This window comes from Chiloscyllium plagiosum, unplaced genomic scaffold (genome assembly GCF_037043375.1).
Source record: "Chiloscyllium plagiosum isolate Xiang-an unplaced genomic scaffold, Cpla_swu_hap1 HiC_scaffold_18, whole genome shotgun sequence".
NCBI lineage: Eukaryota > Metazoa > Chordata > Chondrichthyes > Orectolobiformes > Hemiscylliidae > Chiloscyllium > Chiloscyllium plagiosum.
In genome coordinates, this window is record NW_028270156.1 from 50,215,128 (window position 1) to 50,235,817 (window position 20,690).

Below are 20,690 nucleotides of genomic sequence, written 5' to 3' on the forward strand. Positions count from 1 at the left end.
CCCTGTGGTCTTACAATGAGGGGCTGCATTCAGATGCACAGGGAGGTGCGATAGGCAGTTGTACGAGAGAGAAATATCCTCACTCTGATAAAGATTACATCCAAAGAGTTATATGGTTTGACCCATTCAGATGTCAGTATTTTTCATTCAGCTAACTTGTTAACCAACAATTTGGAGAAAGATTAATATAGAATATTTTATAGGAATGCAAGTGGAGAGTGAACTAGTATATATAAGATATACTGTACAGTGGTTGAGTGGTCATTGTGATTGTCAACTTGTTTCTTTTGTGTTTATGCTGCTGTCCAATGTCCATTTGGTGACACGGTAGTAAACATAGCATTACTTGAAAGAAAAACTTCATACACTTACTTTATTTAATTTATTCAGTTTACAATAAAGACTTGTTTTCATAAAAAGAGCTAAAAATTAGCACTAATTTTTAAAAAATGAATTCTCAGATTTGAAAAATCTTGGTTAATTATTGCATAACTCTTTTCACTCCTCCATAACTTACCACTGGAAAAACATGAAGTTCATTTTACACAAAGCTAATTTTAAGTTCTTTCATTTCCCTGACAAAATGTTTATGTAAAAAGCAACAGAACAATGCTCTTATTAGAACTTGCATGTCAAAATATGTTATTTTAATGAATAAAAAAGCAAAAAATTAAACAATGAAATTTTGACATTAAAGTATATTAGATCAAGGCTGACCTTGATATTAAAATAAGAATAAAATGCATTCAGAGACTGAAAAATCATGTGGAGTTCAGCTTCCTTTCTTCTTTAAGTTGCAAATACACCAAAGACTTCTGACATCTATCTACATCAGTGATATCTGAACATTGCCCATATCAGCAGCAAAATATGTAAAATCTCTATTCAGATTTTTGCAGATTTGTGGTGAATAGTGAAGCTATGTTTGTGATAACTGGGGCATTGTTTGACATTGTTCAGAATCTGGAGTCAAAACTACTTTCAAGATTTTCAGAAATTGTGAGAATTGGATAAATGTAGGATAAATGTAGGAAGTTGGAGTGTTCATGATGTGACGTCGTACTGGTTTAATTGAATTACTTGTGCAAATGACGTCATGAGTGCAATCTCTGTCTATTAGTGATTACTGAGAATCTTGATCATCATGACCACTGTTACCTCTTTCATATTTTAAAAGAGATTGCATAATTCTGCAATCCTGCCCTTTCATTGAGGAGTTAAACTTATGGATGTAGGTTTGGTCACTGAACCTTTGTCCAGAGGCTCACTGAAGATGTTACCTAGTCAGGTGATGAAACGTCTGAAAATGAACCTTCCAGCTCAGCGAGCAAGCCTACATCCAGAATCTCAAACTGAGCTACAAATCTTCTCAAAGCTCGCTAGGAGTTAAACTTGCTGAAAGATGGTGAAGTCAAGGTTACAATCATGGAATTTTCCCGATATTCTCCAGTTTTGATTAGATTCAAAATAAATACTATGGAACTGAAATTTTAATTTATGTAAAATTGCATGTGAGGTGGGCAGCAACTGATGGCACCACATGTGTTTGCATTTGTTGTCCTTAAGAGAAATTCTAAAGTGTAAATGCATATTATAAATGATCTCTGACACTGGGGATCTGCAGATAAAGCTGCAACCGAGTCCTTTGATGTGCTTTTTTTTGGCTCTAACGAAAACTATTAGGTCTTCTGTCCTGAAAAATGAGATATCTAGAATGACACATGACACCAGCCCTCTTAGGGAGGCAATAGAGTTGGTCTTTCTCATGAGCCTTGCTTGCTGATCTTATTATTAGGACAGGACCAGACTGCCCATTAAAACTGCAGTCATGACTTAATGTGTGAAGACTCCGGGACAAGTAACCCTCAAATGACGACTGCTTTAGTACCAAAAGGTTCATAATACTATTGTACAGTCAAGCAGCATCTGCCATCCCTGGTGCATGAGTAGCACCTTATTGCGGTCATTGTTTGGAACAAGGTAGGCATGATGATGAATTGAAGCACTTGTTACAAAACTTAAGTGCACACTGTAAAACCACCGTTTGGACATTAAGTTCAGTATTGAGAGATAAATCTGCTCAAAAGGCCAGCATTATCTGCAGATGCTTGGTGAAGGATACCTCCTAAATATTTTCTTCTCAATTTGTATAGCCTCATCAACTGTACCACTCACTTCCTTTTAATCTTATACCAGGTTTGCTCACACCATAAAAATATAGTGAACACCATGGCAAGTGTTGCATGAACAAAAGATGGGAAGAAAATAAATTCTTGCTTGCAACTGCTGAACTCCCCTTTCATAATCTCCTGAAATCAGATAAATTCTAACTGTTCCATTTGATGCTAATGTTTCATACCAAGTATGTGAACGATACAAATCTGTGAACTCAAAGCGCTTGTCTGTCTGAACAAAGCTGCAATGTAAAGGTGGCTATGCCATTGTCAGAACTGCAAGCAGAGTTCAAAGGGGAAGTGAACTCTGAAACCTGAAGATGCAGCTTTGTATGCCTTGGCAGAAACAGAGATCCTAGTAGGTAAATCAGGAGCCAAGCTTGAGGTTTCTACAAAGGTCTTTCCTCTGTCTGGGACCCTAGACCTATTACTGCCACATGCAGAGACCTATTGCCACCTTCCAGACAGTCCAAGCTAGAGGGGAAGTGCATGACAGCTATGAGGAGAGGACAGGGAAATCATGGTCAGTGAATTAAGGTCAGCGAATGAAGGTCAGCTCACCCTGCCATTGCTGCAATCCAATTTCAGGCTGAGCTATGGGCGAGGGAAGAGAAAGTAGCAGTTGTGTATTGAGTGGTTTCCTAGAAAAATCTTGAGGAGAGAAAAGGAAAAAAAATGGGTAACTATGAAAACTCAAGAATAATACTATTGCTATGTTCCATTAGATATGGGAGTACATATCATTTGAATATATAGGGAGCTAACATGATCAAAATAAGTAATATCAGACCTGGGATTGAGAAATTGCCCCATAGCATCTAGCAATAGCAGCAAACACTGCACAACAAAATATTGTAGAATAGAAATGGAACAAAGCTACCACTGCAGTGCTGCAAAATATTATGCTCCAACCAACTCTTCCCAGTATATTATGTGAATTTTTTACATTTCCCTTCGATTGGGACCAGATTGAGACAAGAAAATTGCAGCCAGATTGGTACTCTTTCTCATGTCCAATGGGAACAGAGTGGCAACTGATTCACTTATTATCCTGCCAAACAGAAATTCTTTTAAACTTGGATCCCTGACACAAAATAATTTTTTTAAAAATCACCTGATTACAAGGGAGAAAAAAATTCTTTCTACCATTGCTGTATCATTTTCTAACATCTGTAAACAGATGCAATTCTAATCGATTAGGCAGAGACCCCATTTATGATGCTCATTTTAATTCAGAATCAAATATATACACCTTTACAGTAAAATAATATTTAAAGGAAAATATTTCAAGATCCAATTTGCATACTGCTATTTACTAACTTTTATTAGTACTGACAATTGTAGCCAGGAGTTAACTTCTACCAGCAGAATGATAAATGACCATGGTTAAAAATACCAATACTCTACTACTGACTGTTGCTTGTAGAAAGTGGACACTGCATTAATTCTCAAGTGTGTACCTGCGACCATGGATATTGTTTCAAATTGAGCATCTTTTAAGAATGTACTGGATATGTGAGATCTACATGATTAGGAAGTGGATCCATTTAGTTATTCTTAGAATTACAATTAATTCACTGAATAGAGAATCTGTATATGAATTTGTATTATAATTAAATGAAAAACCTAACGGAGTTATCATGGATGTCTGTTGAATGGAGATCTTGTTTCAGCTTTGAGTTGGTATCCACATTAATGATCTTGGGCAGAACTTTGAAAGCCTGATGAGGTAGATGAGCCTGGAGTTTTAACAAGATCAGTCAGGATGCCGATTTGTGGCCATCATCACATCCCAAGCCATTTGAGAGGGTATACCAGGGACAGAGGACTGCCTGCCTGCCTGCAAGTAGTGGCAAGTCTATTAAGGCAATGGAAGATTGTGGAGTTTTTCGGTCGGCAGGTGAAGTCTCACACAGCACTTTAATGTTGGTGGTGAGTGGACACAGCCTGCCAAGCAGATGGGGCAGGGATATCACTTCATCCCTCTAGCAATCCTCTCTGCTCACCAACCAATGGCTGTTGGGCCAAAGCTGTAGTTGCTGGCTGCCCAGTGGAGAAGTTGACATCTGGCTGTCCAGTAGAGAGGCGAAGGCTGTCTTTACCTCACTCAGTATTGGACCACTCAGCTCAAACGGTGGGGCAATTAATGTTCTGTATTGGGAGACCCGTATTGGCTCCTTCAGCTTCAGGAGATCATTATCATCGTAAATTGGTCAGCAAGCATGCTCTGAGCCATTGATTGGCCAACTTGCAAAATGCATGTTGGGTGTCTCTTGCTGCCACATTGTGTTTTATTCCAGCAAGGAGGTTCCCAAACAAAGTTCAATGCTTTGTCTCAGTTTAGTGTCTGTTTGGATGTGGTGTGTTATGATTTATGCTTGTTTCAAGAAGCCTAAGCAAACATTATTCTGCAGTTGTACTGGAAACAGAAGCATCTTATAATCATCAAGACAGATGTAAGATCTGTCTGTTCTGAAGGGTGCAAGATAAAAATTTTCAACAGGATGTCTTTTTAGCAAGACTCACATTCTGTACCATAGTGACTATTAATAGGTAGTCACTACATTAATATTCTAGAATGATAGGACCATTATTATGTGTGCAACCTGTTGTACACTTGTGTTAAGTCTTAAATAACTGAATTTATAAGTTACCTACTGAACTATTAAGTCAATACTCATATTTAAGCCATTATTGATAGAATGCTGATATTATGTGGCAAGTGTTTATAGTTTATATGGTATTGTCTGATAATGCTGCCCCTTTAACAAGGTTATGTTGGCCTCGATTTTATTTCAAGAGAGGTCATAAAGGCAGAAGTTCCTATATGTCTGGAAATGTCTACTTTGAAACAATGGCAGGGGACTGACCAGTTCTCCCAGTTCAGGTGTTTTTTTCTAGTTTGGTTTATTTTAGCAAGCAGTCAAAAATTGCTGGGGACCTAGAGAAGCAGCTACAGGGCAAAGAGATTCCATGCTCCCTGAAAGCTCTCCTGCCTGTAAGAACCTACGTTTGGATTTACCTTTTTCCAAGGGTGTGTTTATGGGGTGTTGCAGAGATTGGATTAGCTCCTTCGTTAAGTTGCGATAGAGGCAGTTGGGTATTCAAATAAGTTCAGTTATTCTAAATTCTGTTTTCTTTTGTTCATGTTTCATCCATAGTGTTTAAATTAATTCTGATTTGTTTAAAGCTGAATGGTTTGACCAGATAAATCACCCCTGGAATATCCATTTTACATCTGCCTAAAAAAATATACAAAAAGTTAAGGTCTAGGCTATTGTCTGGAAACATTTTGAGGGGGCTGGCCTGGTCCATAACAATTACATTTCCATTTTAGCAGAGATGCCAGCCCTCTTCAATAAAATAGCAGGTATAGGAACGTTACAAGATTACTGTCACAATTCATCCATTAATGTTGCCTATTAGCAGTTTCTCAGCTTATCTGTATAGGTCAGGAGCTTGCTGCAGAGTTATCATTTTGCCATTCAACTAATAATGAGCAAATTACATTTATATTGTGTTCACTTGGCTTCAGGTTTTGGCAACAATGCTCCACAGTTGTCCACTATTACAGCTACATGCATATATAATATATATATTTATATTTCTAAAAGTATATGGTGCACGTATTAATACTTCAGGCCAACTACCAGTATGAAAGCCACGCAGGTTCTGAATGGAATTTTCCTCTTGAAACAACAGGAGTAAAATACACAAAACAATCAGTAGTTATTAATTCTGTATAACAGACCCCACCCTTCCATTTGTACAGGGTTAATTTCTGGTCTTATTGTCCAATCGCAAAGCAAACAGCAATGAAACTTTATTGACTGGAATCAATCCTCTCTTGTCTTCGTTTCATGATTTCTTCCAGTTCTGTATCTCCTCGATGCTTCTGTAAAATTAGAATATGGAAAGGAGAGAATAAAGTTATCAACATCTTTTTTAAAAAAAAAAGTTACCTTGATTATGGGTGGTGAGAAAATATATGGTCCAGTTTTGAGACAATACAATACTGGTTGGGTAATTCTGTACACTGATCCAGCAGAAACCTTTGCAGAGTAAGGCAAGTACCCATCTGCTGTAGGTTGTTGTACAGGTGATGGTTCTGAATGTTCAAGACTGCATTAAGCTCTATCCAATCAGACATTGGTGGGAAAAGGCAGAACATCATAAGATTTTATAGGGTGAAGACCAATATCCACATCTCTAATTGTCTTAGTCTGGAATAGTGTGTCCAGTTCTGGTCACTCTGGTATAGGAAGTATATTATTAAGCTGGAGAGGGTTTATAAAAGATTTACCAGGATGTTGCCAGGCTTGGAGGGTTTGAGTTACAGGGAGAGGCTGGATGGGCTGGGACTTCTTTCACTGGAGTTTAGGAGGATGAAGGGTGACCTTAGAGATTTATCTAATCATGAGGGGTATAGATAAGGTGAATGGTAGGTGTCTTTCCCTATGGTGGGAGATTTCAAGACTAGGGGGCTGTATTTTTAAGGTGAAAGGAGAAAAAAATTACATGAGGGTATTTTTTTTTAAACAGACAGTGGTTTATCTGTGGAATGAACTTCCACATGAAGTGGTGGATGTGGGTACAGTTACAACATTTAAAAGACATTTGGTTAAGTAGTAGGAATGGTTATGAGATATGAGCCAAAGGCAGGCAAGGTGGGACTAGTTTAGTTTGGAATTATGGTTGGCTGGTTTAGTGGACCAACCAGTCTGATTCTGTGCTTTATGACTCTATAACAACGTTTACTAAGTTATAACTGATTACTAATATACTGTAAATGACGTCTTGTTGAAAACATGGGCCTCTTGTCATCGAGACTCACTAGTTGTTTTACTCTATTACTGCAAACCAAGTCTGCCCTAAGACACAGCCAAAGAAAGGGGATTCCTGGCAGCAAATTACCCAACTACAAACTGGTAAGTGTTGGCAGCGCATACAATATAGCTCAGTCTGAACCAGTCTGAAACTAGTGTCAGGAGCATAAGAGATTTTGTTTTCAATTTGCTCGTGGGATGTCGGCTGGGCAGCCCATCCCTAGCTGCCATTGAGAAGGTTGTGGTAGGCTGCCTTCTTGAACCAATGCAGTCCACTTGCTGTAGATAGACACATAATGCTGTTAGGGAGAGAATTCCAGGATTTTGAACTGGTGACATTAAAGTAACAGCAAGATATTTTCAAGTCAGGGTGGCGAGTGACTTGGAGGGAAACTTGAAGGTGGTGGTGTTCTCATGCATCTCCTGTTCTTGTCCTTCTAGATAGAAGTGTTCATGGGTTTGGAAGCTGGCTGACTAAGGATCTTTGGTAAATGTCTGCACTACATCTTGTAGATAGGACACACTGCTGCTACTGAGCGTCAGTTGTGGATGGAGTGTGGCACCAATCAAACAGGCTGCTTTGTGGTGTCAAGCTTCTTGAGTGTTGTTGAAGTTGCATTCCCATCCAGGTAATTGGGGAATGTTCCATCACACTTCCCACTTGTGACTTGTAGATGGTGGACAGGCTTTAAGGAGTCAGAAGGTGAGTTACCTGCTGCATTGTTCTTTGGCTTTAACCTACTCCTGGAACCACTGTGTTTATATACAGAGTCTAGTGGAGTTTCTAGTTAAAGGTACCTTACACCACCCCCCCACCCCCACCACCCCAGGATGTTGACAGTGAGGTTTCAGTGACAATAATGTCATTGAATATCAAGAGATTATGGTAAGATGGTCTATTATTAGGGATTCTCATTTCCTGGCATTTGTGTTGCTTGCCAGGAAATTTTACTTGCCACTTTTCAGCCAAAGCATGAATATTGTTCAGATCTTGCTGCATTTGGACACAATATCTGATTCACAGTATCTGAACAGTTATAAATGGTGCTGAACATTATTCACCAATGATTACATATCCCGACTTCTGACCGCATAATGGAGGGAAGGCCATTAATGAAGCAGCTGAAGATGGCTAGTCTGAAGATCTCTTGCAGAGATATCCTGGAGCTGAGTTGTTGTTCAAATCTGTTCTTATTTTCTCTCATGATACATTATCTCAACATGGAAATGGAAGAAACAATGATAATATTTGCTAGGGGTACCGTTATGTGGGAGTAATAATTGTGAAGCTTTCAAAAGATTACTTGTATGCCAAAAAGCATTAAGCAGGAAATGATAGACAGAACCAAATGATCCCCCAACTTACAGATCTCAATTAAGTTCTGCAGTCCTGCCATATCCAGTCAGAAGTACCTTTACTGATACTGTCATGGAAAAGAGTTATTTTATGTTGATCAGAAAGAAATGTAATACTGCAATCAGATAGGCACTAGCAGAGTCTATAGCTGGAAGTACTGGTCTTGAGGTCTTTCCTTCCCAAATAATTGAGATTTGGGCCAGTCCATTTCATGTCTTGACATTTATGTGTGAAACCTAGTTTTAGACAGTTTAACATTGCTAGATATCCATTATATGAGCTGATAAAATCAATTTAGATCTCAACTTCTAAATTCCTTCTATGCTCAAGTAAACCATGACATAGAGTCAGAGTTATACAGCACGGAAACAGACCCTTCGGTCCAATATGTCCGCACCAACCAGATATCCTAAACTGATCTAGTCCCATTTGCCAGCATTTGGCCCATATCCCGCTAAACCTTTCCTATTCGTAAAATAATCGTGATCCCCTTTGAACACACTGGTCAGTGTTTGCATGAATACTACCAGAAGAAATACTCCAAGCACAGTTTAACTGTTTGCCAGGCCTTTCCAAAATGTTTTACTGCTGTGCCTTCTCAAGCTTGCAAAATGCAGAAGGAATTTTTGCTTTGTACATCATTTATAGTAAATCAGCTGATGGAAGAAATGGGAAAAAAATGTGGCATTAGTAGAATGCAGGACATTGGTCCTTACATCTAGCTCAGCCTTCTGTACTTGAATTAGACTGTACACTCGAGCACCTTCCTCTCCACACACCATCTTCAGTTCTTCTTTATTAAGAGAAAATATCTGTGCTCCTGTCAGTATACCCAGACCAGCCACTGTCCTGTTTTTGGAAAAAAAAGAGTTCAGATTAAAGGGATCTGTATATTTCCCTCACATTGTCTACAGTTCAAGGCAAATCAAGGCCAAAGAAGCATGAGAGAATGATGACTATTTAATGCAACATTACATCAGGTCATATTTATCACATGATACTACATCATTCTTCATGTTACATTTCAGAAGTACTGAAGGCTTAGTCTCAGAACGTAGGAGTACGTTCCAGAAGCAGTGAAGGCCTGAGCCTTCAGCAGCCAGGACACCACTGAGAATGGTGAACCCATCCGCAAAGTGACTGTAGCGCAGTTGTGACTAGGCTTATGGGAAGACCATAAAGTCTTTGTGGAGGGCTGACCTCAATCCGGCCTACCAGGAGGTGACCTCCACAAGCTGGTATAGTTCCCAACATCCTGGAGGATCTACTGGTCAACAATAGGCCTCACAAGGGCATTTAATTCCCTTAGGTACCCACTGCTTGCTGGTCGGTAGTCCTTCATTCTACTTCCAGAAAAATAACCAGGAGGATAGATGGTGCTTGTAAGTTTGCACGCCAGCCAATGGAATTAATCCATCTGCATGTGCACTCCATACTTGGTCCATCTCGGAGCAAAAGTACTGCTCAAAATTGATTCGCTATTTGATCCAGCCCTCCGTACCAGTCCAAATATAGGTTTGATTTTACCTGCTCCTTTTTATATTTCAAAACTGTAATCTTTAAGTAGATCTCATTGAAATAGGGCAAGTTAAGGTCATTGAAAAAAGATCCTTCAACTGATTACATTAAAAATTAATCTGTTTTCTGCCCAAGAACTGTAAGACAGGAGGATAGAAATTACTGTTAACATTTAACATTTGTCTGTGACATCCCCTGCCATCCAGTGCAAATAAATGTATAGTTGCATCTACTAGTAAAAATGTGACCATAAAACATAAAAATCACTAAGCATTTTTCTTTTGCAATCTAGTCAGTGGTTTATAGTAGAACTATATGGTGCCATCACTAGAAAAAAGCTAAATTATCCAATAATATGACTTTTTCCAAGAATAGGCACAAGTCACTGGCCACTTGGATGTTTCCTTTCTTCCTGGTGGTGGAAATTGAATAAAGAGTTGTACACTTGTTGTCTTTCAGTGTCTCACATACCTGCACACACACGCACCTACACACACACCATGGGTGCTGGGGAAAATATATGCACTACCGCAGTTAGGCAGTAGGGTGGGGGTAAAATTAAAAAAATATCTATAACTAGGAGATTTAGAGTTTCCTCACTTTAGGGTACTGACTCTGTTCTAGCAACAAAGAAAAAAAAATAGGCACAAGGAGTTGGATTTTTTTTTGTCAGGTAGACCTGACTGTTTTCAGTGTTAGATTTCAAAGCTATCCTTCAGTTATTAATTGATGCCACATTTTTTTTTTTGTGGAAATTGAACACATGGACAGTGCAGATGGGGCTGATTTATGTTACAAAGTTACTGGATTAGAATCAATCAGTTGATCTTCTCTTGTTCATTTTGTATGCTTATACGTAGTAGGCAATCATGTTAAAATATTACTTACGCTTTGCTGAAGCTTTTTGCTTCCAACCAGGATTTGACATCATCTGAGTTAGATTCATAACCTAGTGGTATTTGAATGGATGACTGCTTTGGGACCATAAAATTGCGAGAAGGTGGTTTTGTTTTGCTCGCAGTTATTAAATGTAAAAGTTCATCATTCACTTCATCCATCTGTGTCATTATGTCTGTTTTTAAAAAAAACAAAACCAACATTTTTATTTAAAAAATGCTTTCATAACAATAATTGCTTTTCCTACATGGACCCCTAAATCTTTAGAATGCCCAGTCTTCTTAGGAGCGTCACCATTTCAAAAACACTCAAATGTTTTTCTTCTTGGTTCAAATTGGTTGATCTGAACTTATTTGTGTTGAACTCTACTTGCAAGTTTTGCCTGGAGGTCCACTGAAGATGTTACCTACGAGGGTGACAAAAAGTCTGGAAATGAACCTTCCCAGCTCAGCGAACAAACCCTACATCCAGAACCTCAACCTGAGCTACAAATCTTCTCAAAACTCACCACTGAGAACAATGAACCCATCCACAAAGTGACTGTATTCTAAACAAACTATTTACTATGCCATCAATGATTATGGAATTGGCAAATTTATTCCCATATGATGTAAGACGAGAACTGGGCCATTCAGCCCATCAAGTTTGCTCCACCAATCAAAGAGATCATGGCTGATCTGATAACCCTCATTTTCACTTTGCTGCCTTTTCCCGATAACCCTCTTATTCTCTATCTCAGCCTTTAATATTCTTAACAATCCATGTTCGACAGCCCTCGGAGGTAAAGAATTCAACAGGTTCATTACCTTTGGAGAATAAATTTATCCTCACATGAGTTTTAAATAGATGGCCCTTTAAACTGAGATTATGCCCTCTGGTCCTAGAGTCTCCCAAAATGGAAAACAACCTTTATACATCTACCATGTCAACACCTCCAAGGATCCTGTATCTTTCAAAAGCTTGCCTCTTATTCTAAATTCTAATGAGTCCAGGCCCGAACAACTCGAGCTCTCCTCATGAGGGGATCTCTCCATACCCAGTATCAACTGAGTGAAACTTCTCTGGATTACCTGCATTATTAGTATATTTTGCTTTTGATAAGGGGCTCAAAACCTTTCACACAATGTTCCAGCTATGTTATTGTATACTTTTCCAAAATCTCTCTATTTTTAAAATCAATTCCCTTTGAAATAAAGGCAAACATTCCATTTGCTTTCTTCATTACTTGCTGAACTTGGATGCTAACCATCTTGTGATTCATGCAAGAGGAGTCCGAAGTCACTCTATTCTGTTGCAGTCTGATTTTACAGTCTTTCTCCATTAAGATAATATTCAGCTCCTGTATACTTCCTGCTAAACTGCATAACATCACATTTTCCTAAGATAAATTCCGTCATATTTCCCAAGATTTTGCATAATCATTATGCAAGTCATTCATAAACATACTGAATAGTTGAATCTCCACACAACTCTGTCAATCTCTGGTCAATCCATCCAATTTGCATGCTCACCTATTTTCTCTACTCTATGTCTTCTATAACTTAACCTGTCTTCTAATCAGGTCAATAAATCACCAACATGATCTAGACTGAGTGACTGCCCCGGGTGCAAGAGGAACAGTTTCACTTTGAAATCAGATCTGATTGAAGTGTTGTCCAGGGCAAGGAGAGAAGCATGTCAAGATCGGAGTAGTGCTAGAAAGCACAGCAGGTCAGGCAGATCCAAGGAGCAGGAAAATCAACTTTTTGGGCAAAAGTCCTTCATCAAGAATGAGGGCTTCAGACTTGATGAAGGGCTTTTGCCCGAAACATCGATTTTCCTGCTCCCCGGATGCTGCCTGAACTGCTGTGCTTTTCCAGCTCCACTCTAATCTGGACTCTGATCTCCAGCATCTGCAGTCCTCACTTTCACCAAGGAGAGATGCATTCCCAATCTCTAGTCACCATAACCCCATATGCAGGCAACCAATCCTGTTCCCAGATGTCTCAGTAGCACCTCAGTCTCCACCTATCTCATCCCAATGTCCTGGCCTCCTAGTTACCTACAAACTCTGGCAACAATCAGTGCTCATTACACCTCGTGAAACTTTAACACATTTTGATCCTACTCTGTGAAAGCCCCACAAATCTACTGTCCAACTGCCTGGTGACATTACTGAAATCAGGAGCATGCTGTGTGGCAGAGTACAGGAACTGGCATGTACCACAGCATTCCTGACGATCACCCTTGACAACAAATGATTAAGACTCTTGGAGCAAACAATAAATGAGGCCCTGTAAAGGAAGTGCTTTACAAGTTTTTAGAAGGCTGCACCATAGCATTTTGCTATCAAAGAAAATTGATTTTCTTAAAAGCAAAATAAAACATCTTACTATATTGACTGCACAAGTTAGTCAGCTTGTCTATATCTCTAAATAATCATATGTTTTGAAATATGTCATCACCTGAGGAACAGATTAATTGGTCCCAAGATGATAAAGCAGGAAAATGGGACCAACTGGATTACTCTACAGACAGCTGGCATTGACTCAATAGACTGCACAGCTTCCTTTGGCATTGTACATAACAATGATTTATAACACATGAAAAATGAATTATGATGGCTGTAGTACATTTACTTAATTATGCATAAACCACTGCTTCCTGATGTGTATTTAATTTATTAAATTTGGAGATTTAAACAAAACATTTTCATTTTTGCCTAGCTCATTCCTGATATCATGATTTATTGATGAAATGCTATAGAGTGACACCATGCCAAACCAAAATACTCAAAGACTTTCTTGAAGACAAGTCCTCATTTTCACTTCTCAAAGGGTCTCTTCTGGATATTGGCAAATTCCCAGCTGAATGTCTGACCTCAGAAATATCACATTATTTTTCTGGCCACTTTGCGTTCTGCCTTCGGGCATTATTTTTTCAGGAAGGAGACAACCTCATGAGCACTGGTATTTCTTACACAAGTGACCATTTTTAAAACATGATCCCCAACAGGGAGTGTTGTTAGATTATTCAATTGCAGGAAGCATTACTCCTGAGCAGTGGAGACAGGACAGCAACAAGATAGGGACAGGATGCAGAGCATAACTAAGAAACAGGAAAGCATGGTGTAGCTACATGCCAGGGGATAGTTTGATGGTAGAGTGCTAAGGTTTGAAATCAAAATGATTGGCCTTTCAAATAATTGAGCAAAATAATTGAAGATAAGTTGTCCAATTTTTAATGTTCCTCTAGGGAACCCTGAATGCTGTTGGCAAATCTTAGAACTCCAGAAAACTGGTGAGCATCATTTTCAACCAGCTTAAAACTGCAATCAAAGTTTGCACATTTACTTGCTGGCTAGGTCTTGCTGTCAGATGTGTAAAATCAGGTGATTGTTATTGCTTCTCTGTCTTTCATGTCAACTATTTCAGGATAGTTTCATTACAAAGTAGACATGGGAAAGTCAGTGCAGGAGTAGGCCACTCAATGCGAGCGCGACATGGTGGCTCAATGGGTCTCACTGCTGCCTCCCAGCTCCAGGGACCCGGGTTCAATTCCAGCCTCGGGCAACTGACTGTGTGGAGTTTGCACATTCTCCCCGTGTCTGCTTGGGTGTACTCCAGTAGCTCTGGTTTCTTCCCACAGTCCAAAGATGTGCAGGTCAGGTGAATTGGCCATGCTAAATTGCCCGTAGTGTTAGGTGCAGGGGTAAAATATAGGGGAATGGGTCTGGGTGGGTTGCTCTTTGGAGGGTCGGTGTGGACTTGTTGGGCCGAAGGGGCTGTTTCCACACTGTAGGAAGGTGTGCATCCTTAACATCAGCCTCATTAATTATTATTATTAAGGAGATGCATCAGTGAAATGATAGTGAAACCTACTCTTTATTAAAGAGATACTTACGTTATGATGTGGTTTTCCTATAAATTTATATTAGAGTTGATGACTTTTTTTTACTTACGGTCCTTGTCTCTTGAGTAGGGCCTGTTTGCTAGTCCTGGTAGCTCATGGCTTCCATGTCTCACATGGCCAGGACCGGTAAAGGGTCCAGGTGAAATGTAGCCTGGCGTATTAGGCCCGGTTCCTCTTGAACTCATTTCTCCTTTGTATCGTTGGCCACTCTTAAATAAATTAAGTGTTGATAAAGTATTAGCTTCTTTGTCACAATATTATCTGAATTACTGACCTTTGGTACAGTAGGAGATGACAGAATGTCAGGATATCAAATACAGAACTTTCCTGTGCCACCAAAATGCCATCATGACCTGAAGAAAGCATGAAGCAAATAATAGTATTCCTCCAGACCCCACTCTCCCAAATTCACTTTGTAATTTATTCTACCACAGATTCCACCCTGGAAACAGATCTTTTATAAAAAGTGACTAAATATAGATAGGTATGACATGCTAAACTCTACATAAATCCAACACCCCACAAATAATGGTGCTACAACAAACCGTGTAGATACATATATATTAGGCAATTGCCATGACACATCCTATTACAGTCACTTGTCCCTGGGAGAATGTCTAGAACGAGCATTTAAACAAGACGCCTCATTGCAGAAAATTTCTGCATTCTTGGGGGTGCAAAGGGAATAATATAAAACATACAATTATTGTGAAGTTTCTCACTGGTCCCCACAAGAAACTAATAATTCATCTAACATTACAGATTCATTATTCAGTATTGATTAAGTTGGACTAGTATAAAAGACGATCTTTTGATTACAACAACATTATTAATAATGCACAGCCTGAACCATATCTTTGAGTGACGTTCTTGTGCAGTATCATTTACCTGGCTGTAAAGGTAGTCAGACTGGGCGGGGATGGCATCGATATTTACTACACTCAGCATATTAAACGGGACATAGCCAGTCTCTCCAAATTTGCTCTTCAGCTTCCACCACTGCTTGTTATCTTCCACTACCTGCAGGGAGAGAGTCAGGTGTTTAGATTGTTAACAGTTTTGATTTGGAGCTCTTGATGATTTAACACTTTAATTTTTCACTTTGGTCTCATGCAAATATTGCAGTGCTCAATCAACTTAATATGTTCCAGCAAATCTTAAAGTGGCTCAAGGAACAGCACCAAAACTTTCAGTTGGGCAGTTGACAGACTTCTAGCCTCAGTATCGAGTTCAGACCATAATCTTTCCTGCACTCTCCTGCGAACTCCCCAAGCCTGTTTTCTCTCTGATTCTTGGTAGGTTTTAGTCTTCGTTTTGTTTTTGGATAGAGGTTGTTTGCTGTTCTGCATTTTGACATCCAAGAAGTAAATCTTTTGATCCTTTTCACATATCACTCCCTTTGACTATTCCCACTGTAAAATCAACTTTTTTGGGGGACTATGGCTGAAAAGCAGGAAAATATACTACTCTAAATTAAGGAAGCTGTCTCTGAAGGTGTTTGTACTTTTAAAAGAAAAAGTACTGGAACATATTGAGCATTACCTTATTCAGGCAGTGAGGCAGAATTCCAGACAAATCAGCACTGCTCGTACGTGTGCAAGGTAACTCTACCTAGAGATAGTGCTTTTGATTGGCTTTTCAACTAGCACCAGTTGTAGTAGGTTCAGGGGTGCTCATCATAGTAACAATCTCATGATTGGTGACTAGGCAGGTGCCTATAGCCTGGTGCATGGACAAGAAAACAGAAACATCCAGCTTACAAAGACAATGGTTCCACCTCTCTTGCCTATGCAGAAGAAGAAAATTCCTAGTAGCTAGCTATTCTCCCTCACCTTTGCTCTGCAAGCTGTCCTTTCTGTAAATCATTTTCAAAGGAAAAACAGAAAACTACCTTCAGAGACAGTGTACAGACAAATTGTCAAGCAGTGACTGAAAATCAACATCCCACAATCTTGTATCCTCAGCAAAGAATCGAGAAAGAACCATCGGTGATTTGGAGTGGTGTCAGAACTCTGCTTTCTCTGACTGACCCCACCTTTCGTATACATGTCTTTTTTTCTCATGTCTGTGTCCATAATTATGAGAAATTTTTAAAAAGGTGTAAATTGTACAGTTCAAGTTTAGCAATTCAATTCCTCTGCATTTTTCTACTATTTTGGGTGACAGTTTGATTACAATAAGTAGCTATTCTCTTATTGCAGATGAAAGAAGGTGTACATATTCTTTTAACCCAAATTAGATAGCTAGGTAGAATTGGATAATTTGTCCATCTCATCAAATTCTCAAATTTGCGATGACTTGGGGAATATTACAGCTTGACTTCTAATGCGCTATTCCCAGTGAGTAATGACACCATAAATGCTACTAGCATTTAATATGTCCCCATCTTCTGCCCTATCACAGACACTCTCCTGTGTTTTTCTTCCCAGCCTCCCCCATTTCACTTCTGTAAAAACTCTACTGCTCTAACTTTTTCTACTTCTGATGACAGGTAATGGCACAGAACAGCAACAAATTACTTGTGCAGACTTCTCTCAGTGGATTGATATGCACTTGTCCAGGTACTAAATTACTCACATTCGATGGGTCCTTGTTTTTAAACATATCTTGAGTAAATAGGAGGCATAATATTAAATAATAATTAGTATTAAACACACGCATACAATAAATAGAGAATGGTTTATCACCTCCAATATCTCATCTTTTAGGACAGAGAGTTCATTGGCATTCCTTGCCACAAAATCATATACTATTCGAACATATCTTTTCTGTTGTTGGATTCCTTGTGCCTCGTAATTTCTATTGGAAAAGAAAGAACCATTCTAAACAACACATGCAATATTTTAGTGAGGACAGATAATCATTTACCAAAAAAGAATTTTAAAAGACAAGAAAGTCTGGAGATCTTTCTTCCCCTATGTGGTTGTGGGTATGAGACATTATACATTTGTTTTATCACTAGCCCTTCAATAGGAGGTTGAAGCTGTAATCAGATATATAGATAGCAAGCTATAGTAAAAACTGGTCAATACTATTCAAATGTCCTCAAACCTACCCGAAAATTCTCTGTATCTGGCATTGGAGGCAAGCTTTCATCAGGATCAATGACCTACTGGTTATAGGACTCAGTTGCCAACTTGGCTACACCAAGCATGACTCCGAATGAGAAATTTCAAAACCCACAAAATTAAATGTTCTGTTCCTGGTGCTGAGTCTTTTGGTCTTCACCAATATAACTATCTTGACAATAAGTTAACGATTGCCTGAATAACCATTGTAATAAGAGGCCTTTTCCCAAAGAAGGTTTAAATTCAAGTTTATTTTTCCCATACTCTTCCATATGCTGTGTTTCACTTTTTTTTCCAGTAAAGATCCTTCACTAATCACTGTTTTATCCACAAAAACTGAATATCATCTCTGTTTTGTAATATGTAATAGCCAGCCTGTTTAAGGGAGTTCAAGAAAAACATCTCAATTCTTCTACCAAATCCCAGCCATTCAGAACACACTGCTACATATATAATGAGTCCATACCTTATATTCACTTCTAGTTACGTGCTAGATTCAATACCATACTTTAAATCCAGATGCCATCTATATTTATTGATGTGATGGCTAGATCATATACAATTAGAGTGGTGCAGTGTTTTCAGAAAAATACCTCAAATAGAAGTATTACTAACAGAATAATGTTTTTGGTAAACACACCTCATCTATCTGTAAGAACATTAGGCTGATATTCAATACACTGTTCCAGTGACAATTTCTCAATTGCCAAAATAAAATTGTAGGTTTGCTAATGGCTTTTTCATGAAATGGAGGAAATCAATTTCTGTAATCAATTAATCTGGTATCAAACTGTGTAAACTTAACTGCTGTATGCTATGCTTTCTAATACGAAGTTAAAAATCACACAATATCAGGTTATAGTCCAACAATTTTAAGTGGAAGCAATAGCTTTTGGAGCGCTGCTCCTACAACTACCTGGTGAAGGAGCAGCGCTCCGAAAGCTTGTGCTTCCAATTAAACTTGTTGGACTATAACCTGGTGTTGTGTGATTTTTAACTTTGTACACCCCAGTCCAACACCGTCATCTCCAAATCACTTTCTAATACTAGGCAGACTAATCTTACTGCAATTGTTATGCGGATATGATATTACACTTCTGATTCCTCACACTCCTTCAGTTCATTTCATCTAACAATGAATGCAGTTTAGGTTATATCAGAACCAACAAGTAACTGACTTTCAACTTGTTAGAAGGTGGTAAAACTAATTGTGTATCAGTGCCTACTATCAGATAGGCAGTTGAGACAGGCATTAATACACTTGAAACGTACCCCAAACATTGTAGTCATAAGACTGGCTGAATTCCTTGCGGGGGACCAGCTAACCTGAGCAACTAAATCTTAGCTTTGTTTGTTTAGGCAAGATAATGCACCATGGGAATATATTAAGTGAGTCAATTCCTTTCTTTTGCACTGGCATAATTTTCAGCAAGGGAGACAGGCCAGTGATTGGACATCCAGGTCAATTTTTCTTTTCTTACCATTAGCATTAAGACTAATTGAAGCCCTTTCTGGATTAGTTTAGCTAGCTCAGTACAGAACCTCTGTTTCACATAACTTAGTACTACACAGGAAGACCATATTCAACTTGTCAAACTGGATTAAAGGTATTAGCTTACCACTACTTTTATGGCAATATACCATGTTAGTTAATCTTTCTTCATTTAGTCACTGTAACTAATTGTGGGGCTGTGGAAAACTGATTCGTGAAGTAAACCAGCACCAGCATGCAGAGCACCATTAATCAACTACAGGCAAATGAATGAAATCCAACCATGATTAACAATTTGGCAGATTATACATGCTTCTATTTTAATAGAACATAAAGGCTAAATTGTCCCTTGGGTGCTTTAGGATGCAAAGTTTGAAAATGTTTAGACTCCTGTTTTCAAATCTGCATCAAAAGAGATTTCATTTTCCAATGGAGTTGCTGCAAATTGATAGATTCTAATTGTTAGCGGTAAGGCAACTTTGTTATTGAGCTATTATTTTCCTTTGTATCATTGTTGGCCAAATTGCATCATTCACTGACTGTCATTGAGAGGCTGGATAAGCTACCTCAGGACTCAGTCAATGCTGCTTGTCAACATGTGAAGAAGAGCAGCAATGAAAGAACCTTCCTATAGAGAAGCACCTCTGCACTTTCCTGCAGAGATCAATAACTGCAGCAGTAGGTGTCAGGTGTCAAATGGCATCTCGGTTTATGAGTTGGTGCTCCAGTTCATCACAACAGCATTTCAAAATCTCTCCGAAGTATATTTTGTTGCCGTATCGAAGGCACTTCCTAATGTGAATTTTGATAATTTTCAGAAATTAACGTCTAAACTATGTATTTGGTTGCTAGACTTTGCATGTTATAGCAGTTGAAAGGACATTTTTCACCTTATCCACATGATGACAGAAATCAGGTGGAGAATTAATACTCCATTTATTTACCCAACATTTAGCCACTAGGAGCTGAAAATTTGATTACACACAAGAGCATTGTCAAACAGGTTATGGCACTGAATCAAACAAGGAAAGAATAATTCAGATAATTAAAAGCTTGGTCAAAGAGAAGAGGAGATGTTCCAGTGCTTAGGGCCAAGGCAAATAAAAATACAGCCACCAATAGTGAAGCAATTAAATTTGGGGATGCCCAGGAGACCACATTTAGAAGTTGAAGTCACAAAGCTCTTGTGATTCAAAAAACATTTGAGTCAATATATTGTGACATTACAGAGTAATGGACATTTTTATTCAATTAACTCTTGAAATTCACAACAATAAAAAGAAAATCAAAGTTACAGACTTAGAAAGCTGCAAAAAAGATCAAATTAAGAAATCTGTTAATTTTATGGATCACAGAGTCTTTAGATATTGACCCATTGGAGAATATTAATACAGAGAAGTTCTCCAGACTGTTTTAAGAGCAGAAGAGGAGGAGAAAGTAAATTGTACCAGTTCTCCACAGCATGCT

At 38.6% G+C, this 20,690-nt stretch overlaps 1 protein-coding gene across 3 annotated transcripts in view; it reads right to left on the reverse strand.

Moving 5' to 3' along the window:
- Nucleotides 1-367: 367 nt before the first annotated feature.
- Nucleotides 368-20,690, reverse strand: part of eps8l2 (EPS8 signaling adaptor L2) — a 178,622-nt gene continuing 158,299 nt past the window's right edge. For all 3 annotated transcript variants that reach the window (XM_087996608.1, XM_087996610.1, XM_087996609.1), the window contains exons 16-21: nucleotides 17,351-17,462; nucleotides 15,552-15,683; nucleotides 14,713-14,872; nucleotides 10,764-10,947; nucleotides 9,074-9,206; nucleotides 368-6,069 (exon numbers count right to left, since the gene is read on the reverse strand). In XM_087996608.1, the coding sequence (XP_087852734.1) occupies nucleotides 5,998-6,069; nucleotides 9,074-9,206; nucleotides 10,764-10,947; nucleotides 14,713-14,872; nucleotides 15,552-15,683; nucleotides 17,351-17,462 (793 nt within the window). In that variant the 3' untranslated portion in view covers nucleotides 368-5,997. The remainder of the gene's footprint in view (nucleotides 6,070-9,073; nucleotides 9,207-10,763; nucleotides 10,948-14,712; nucleotides 14,873-15,551; nucleotides 15,684-17,350; nucleotides 17,463-20,690) is intronic.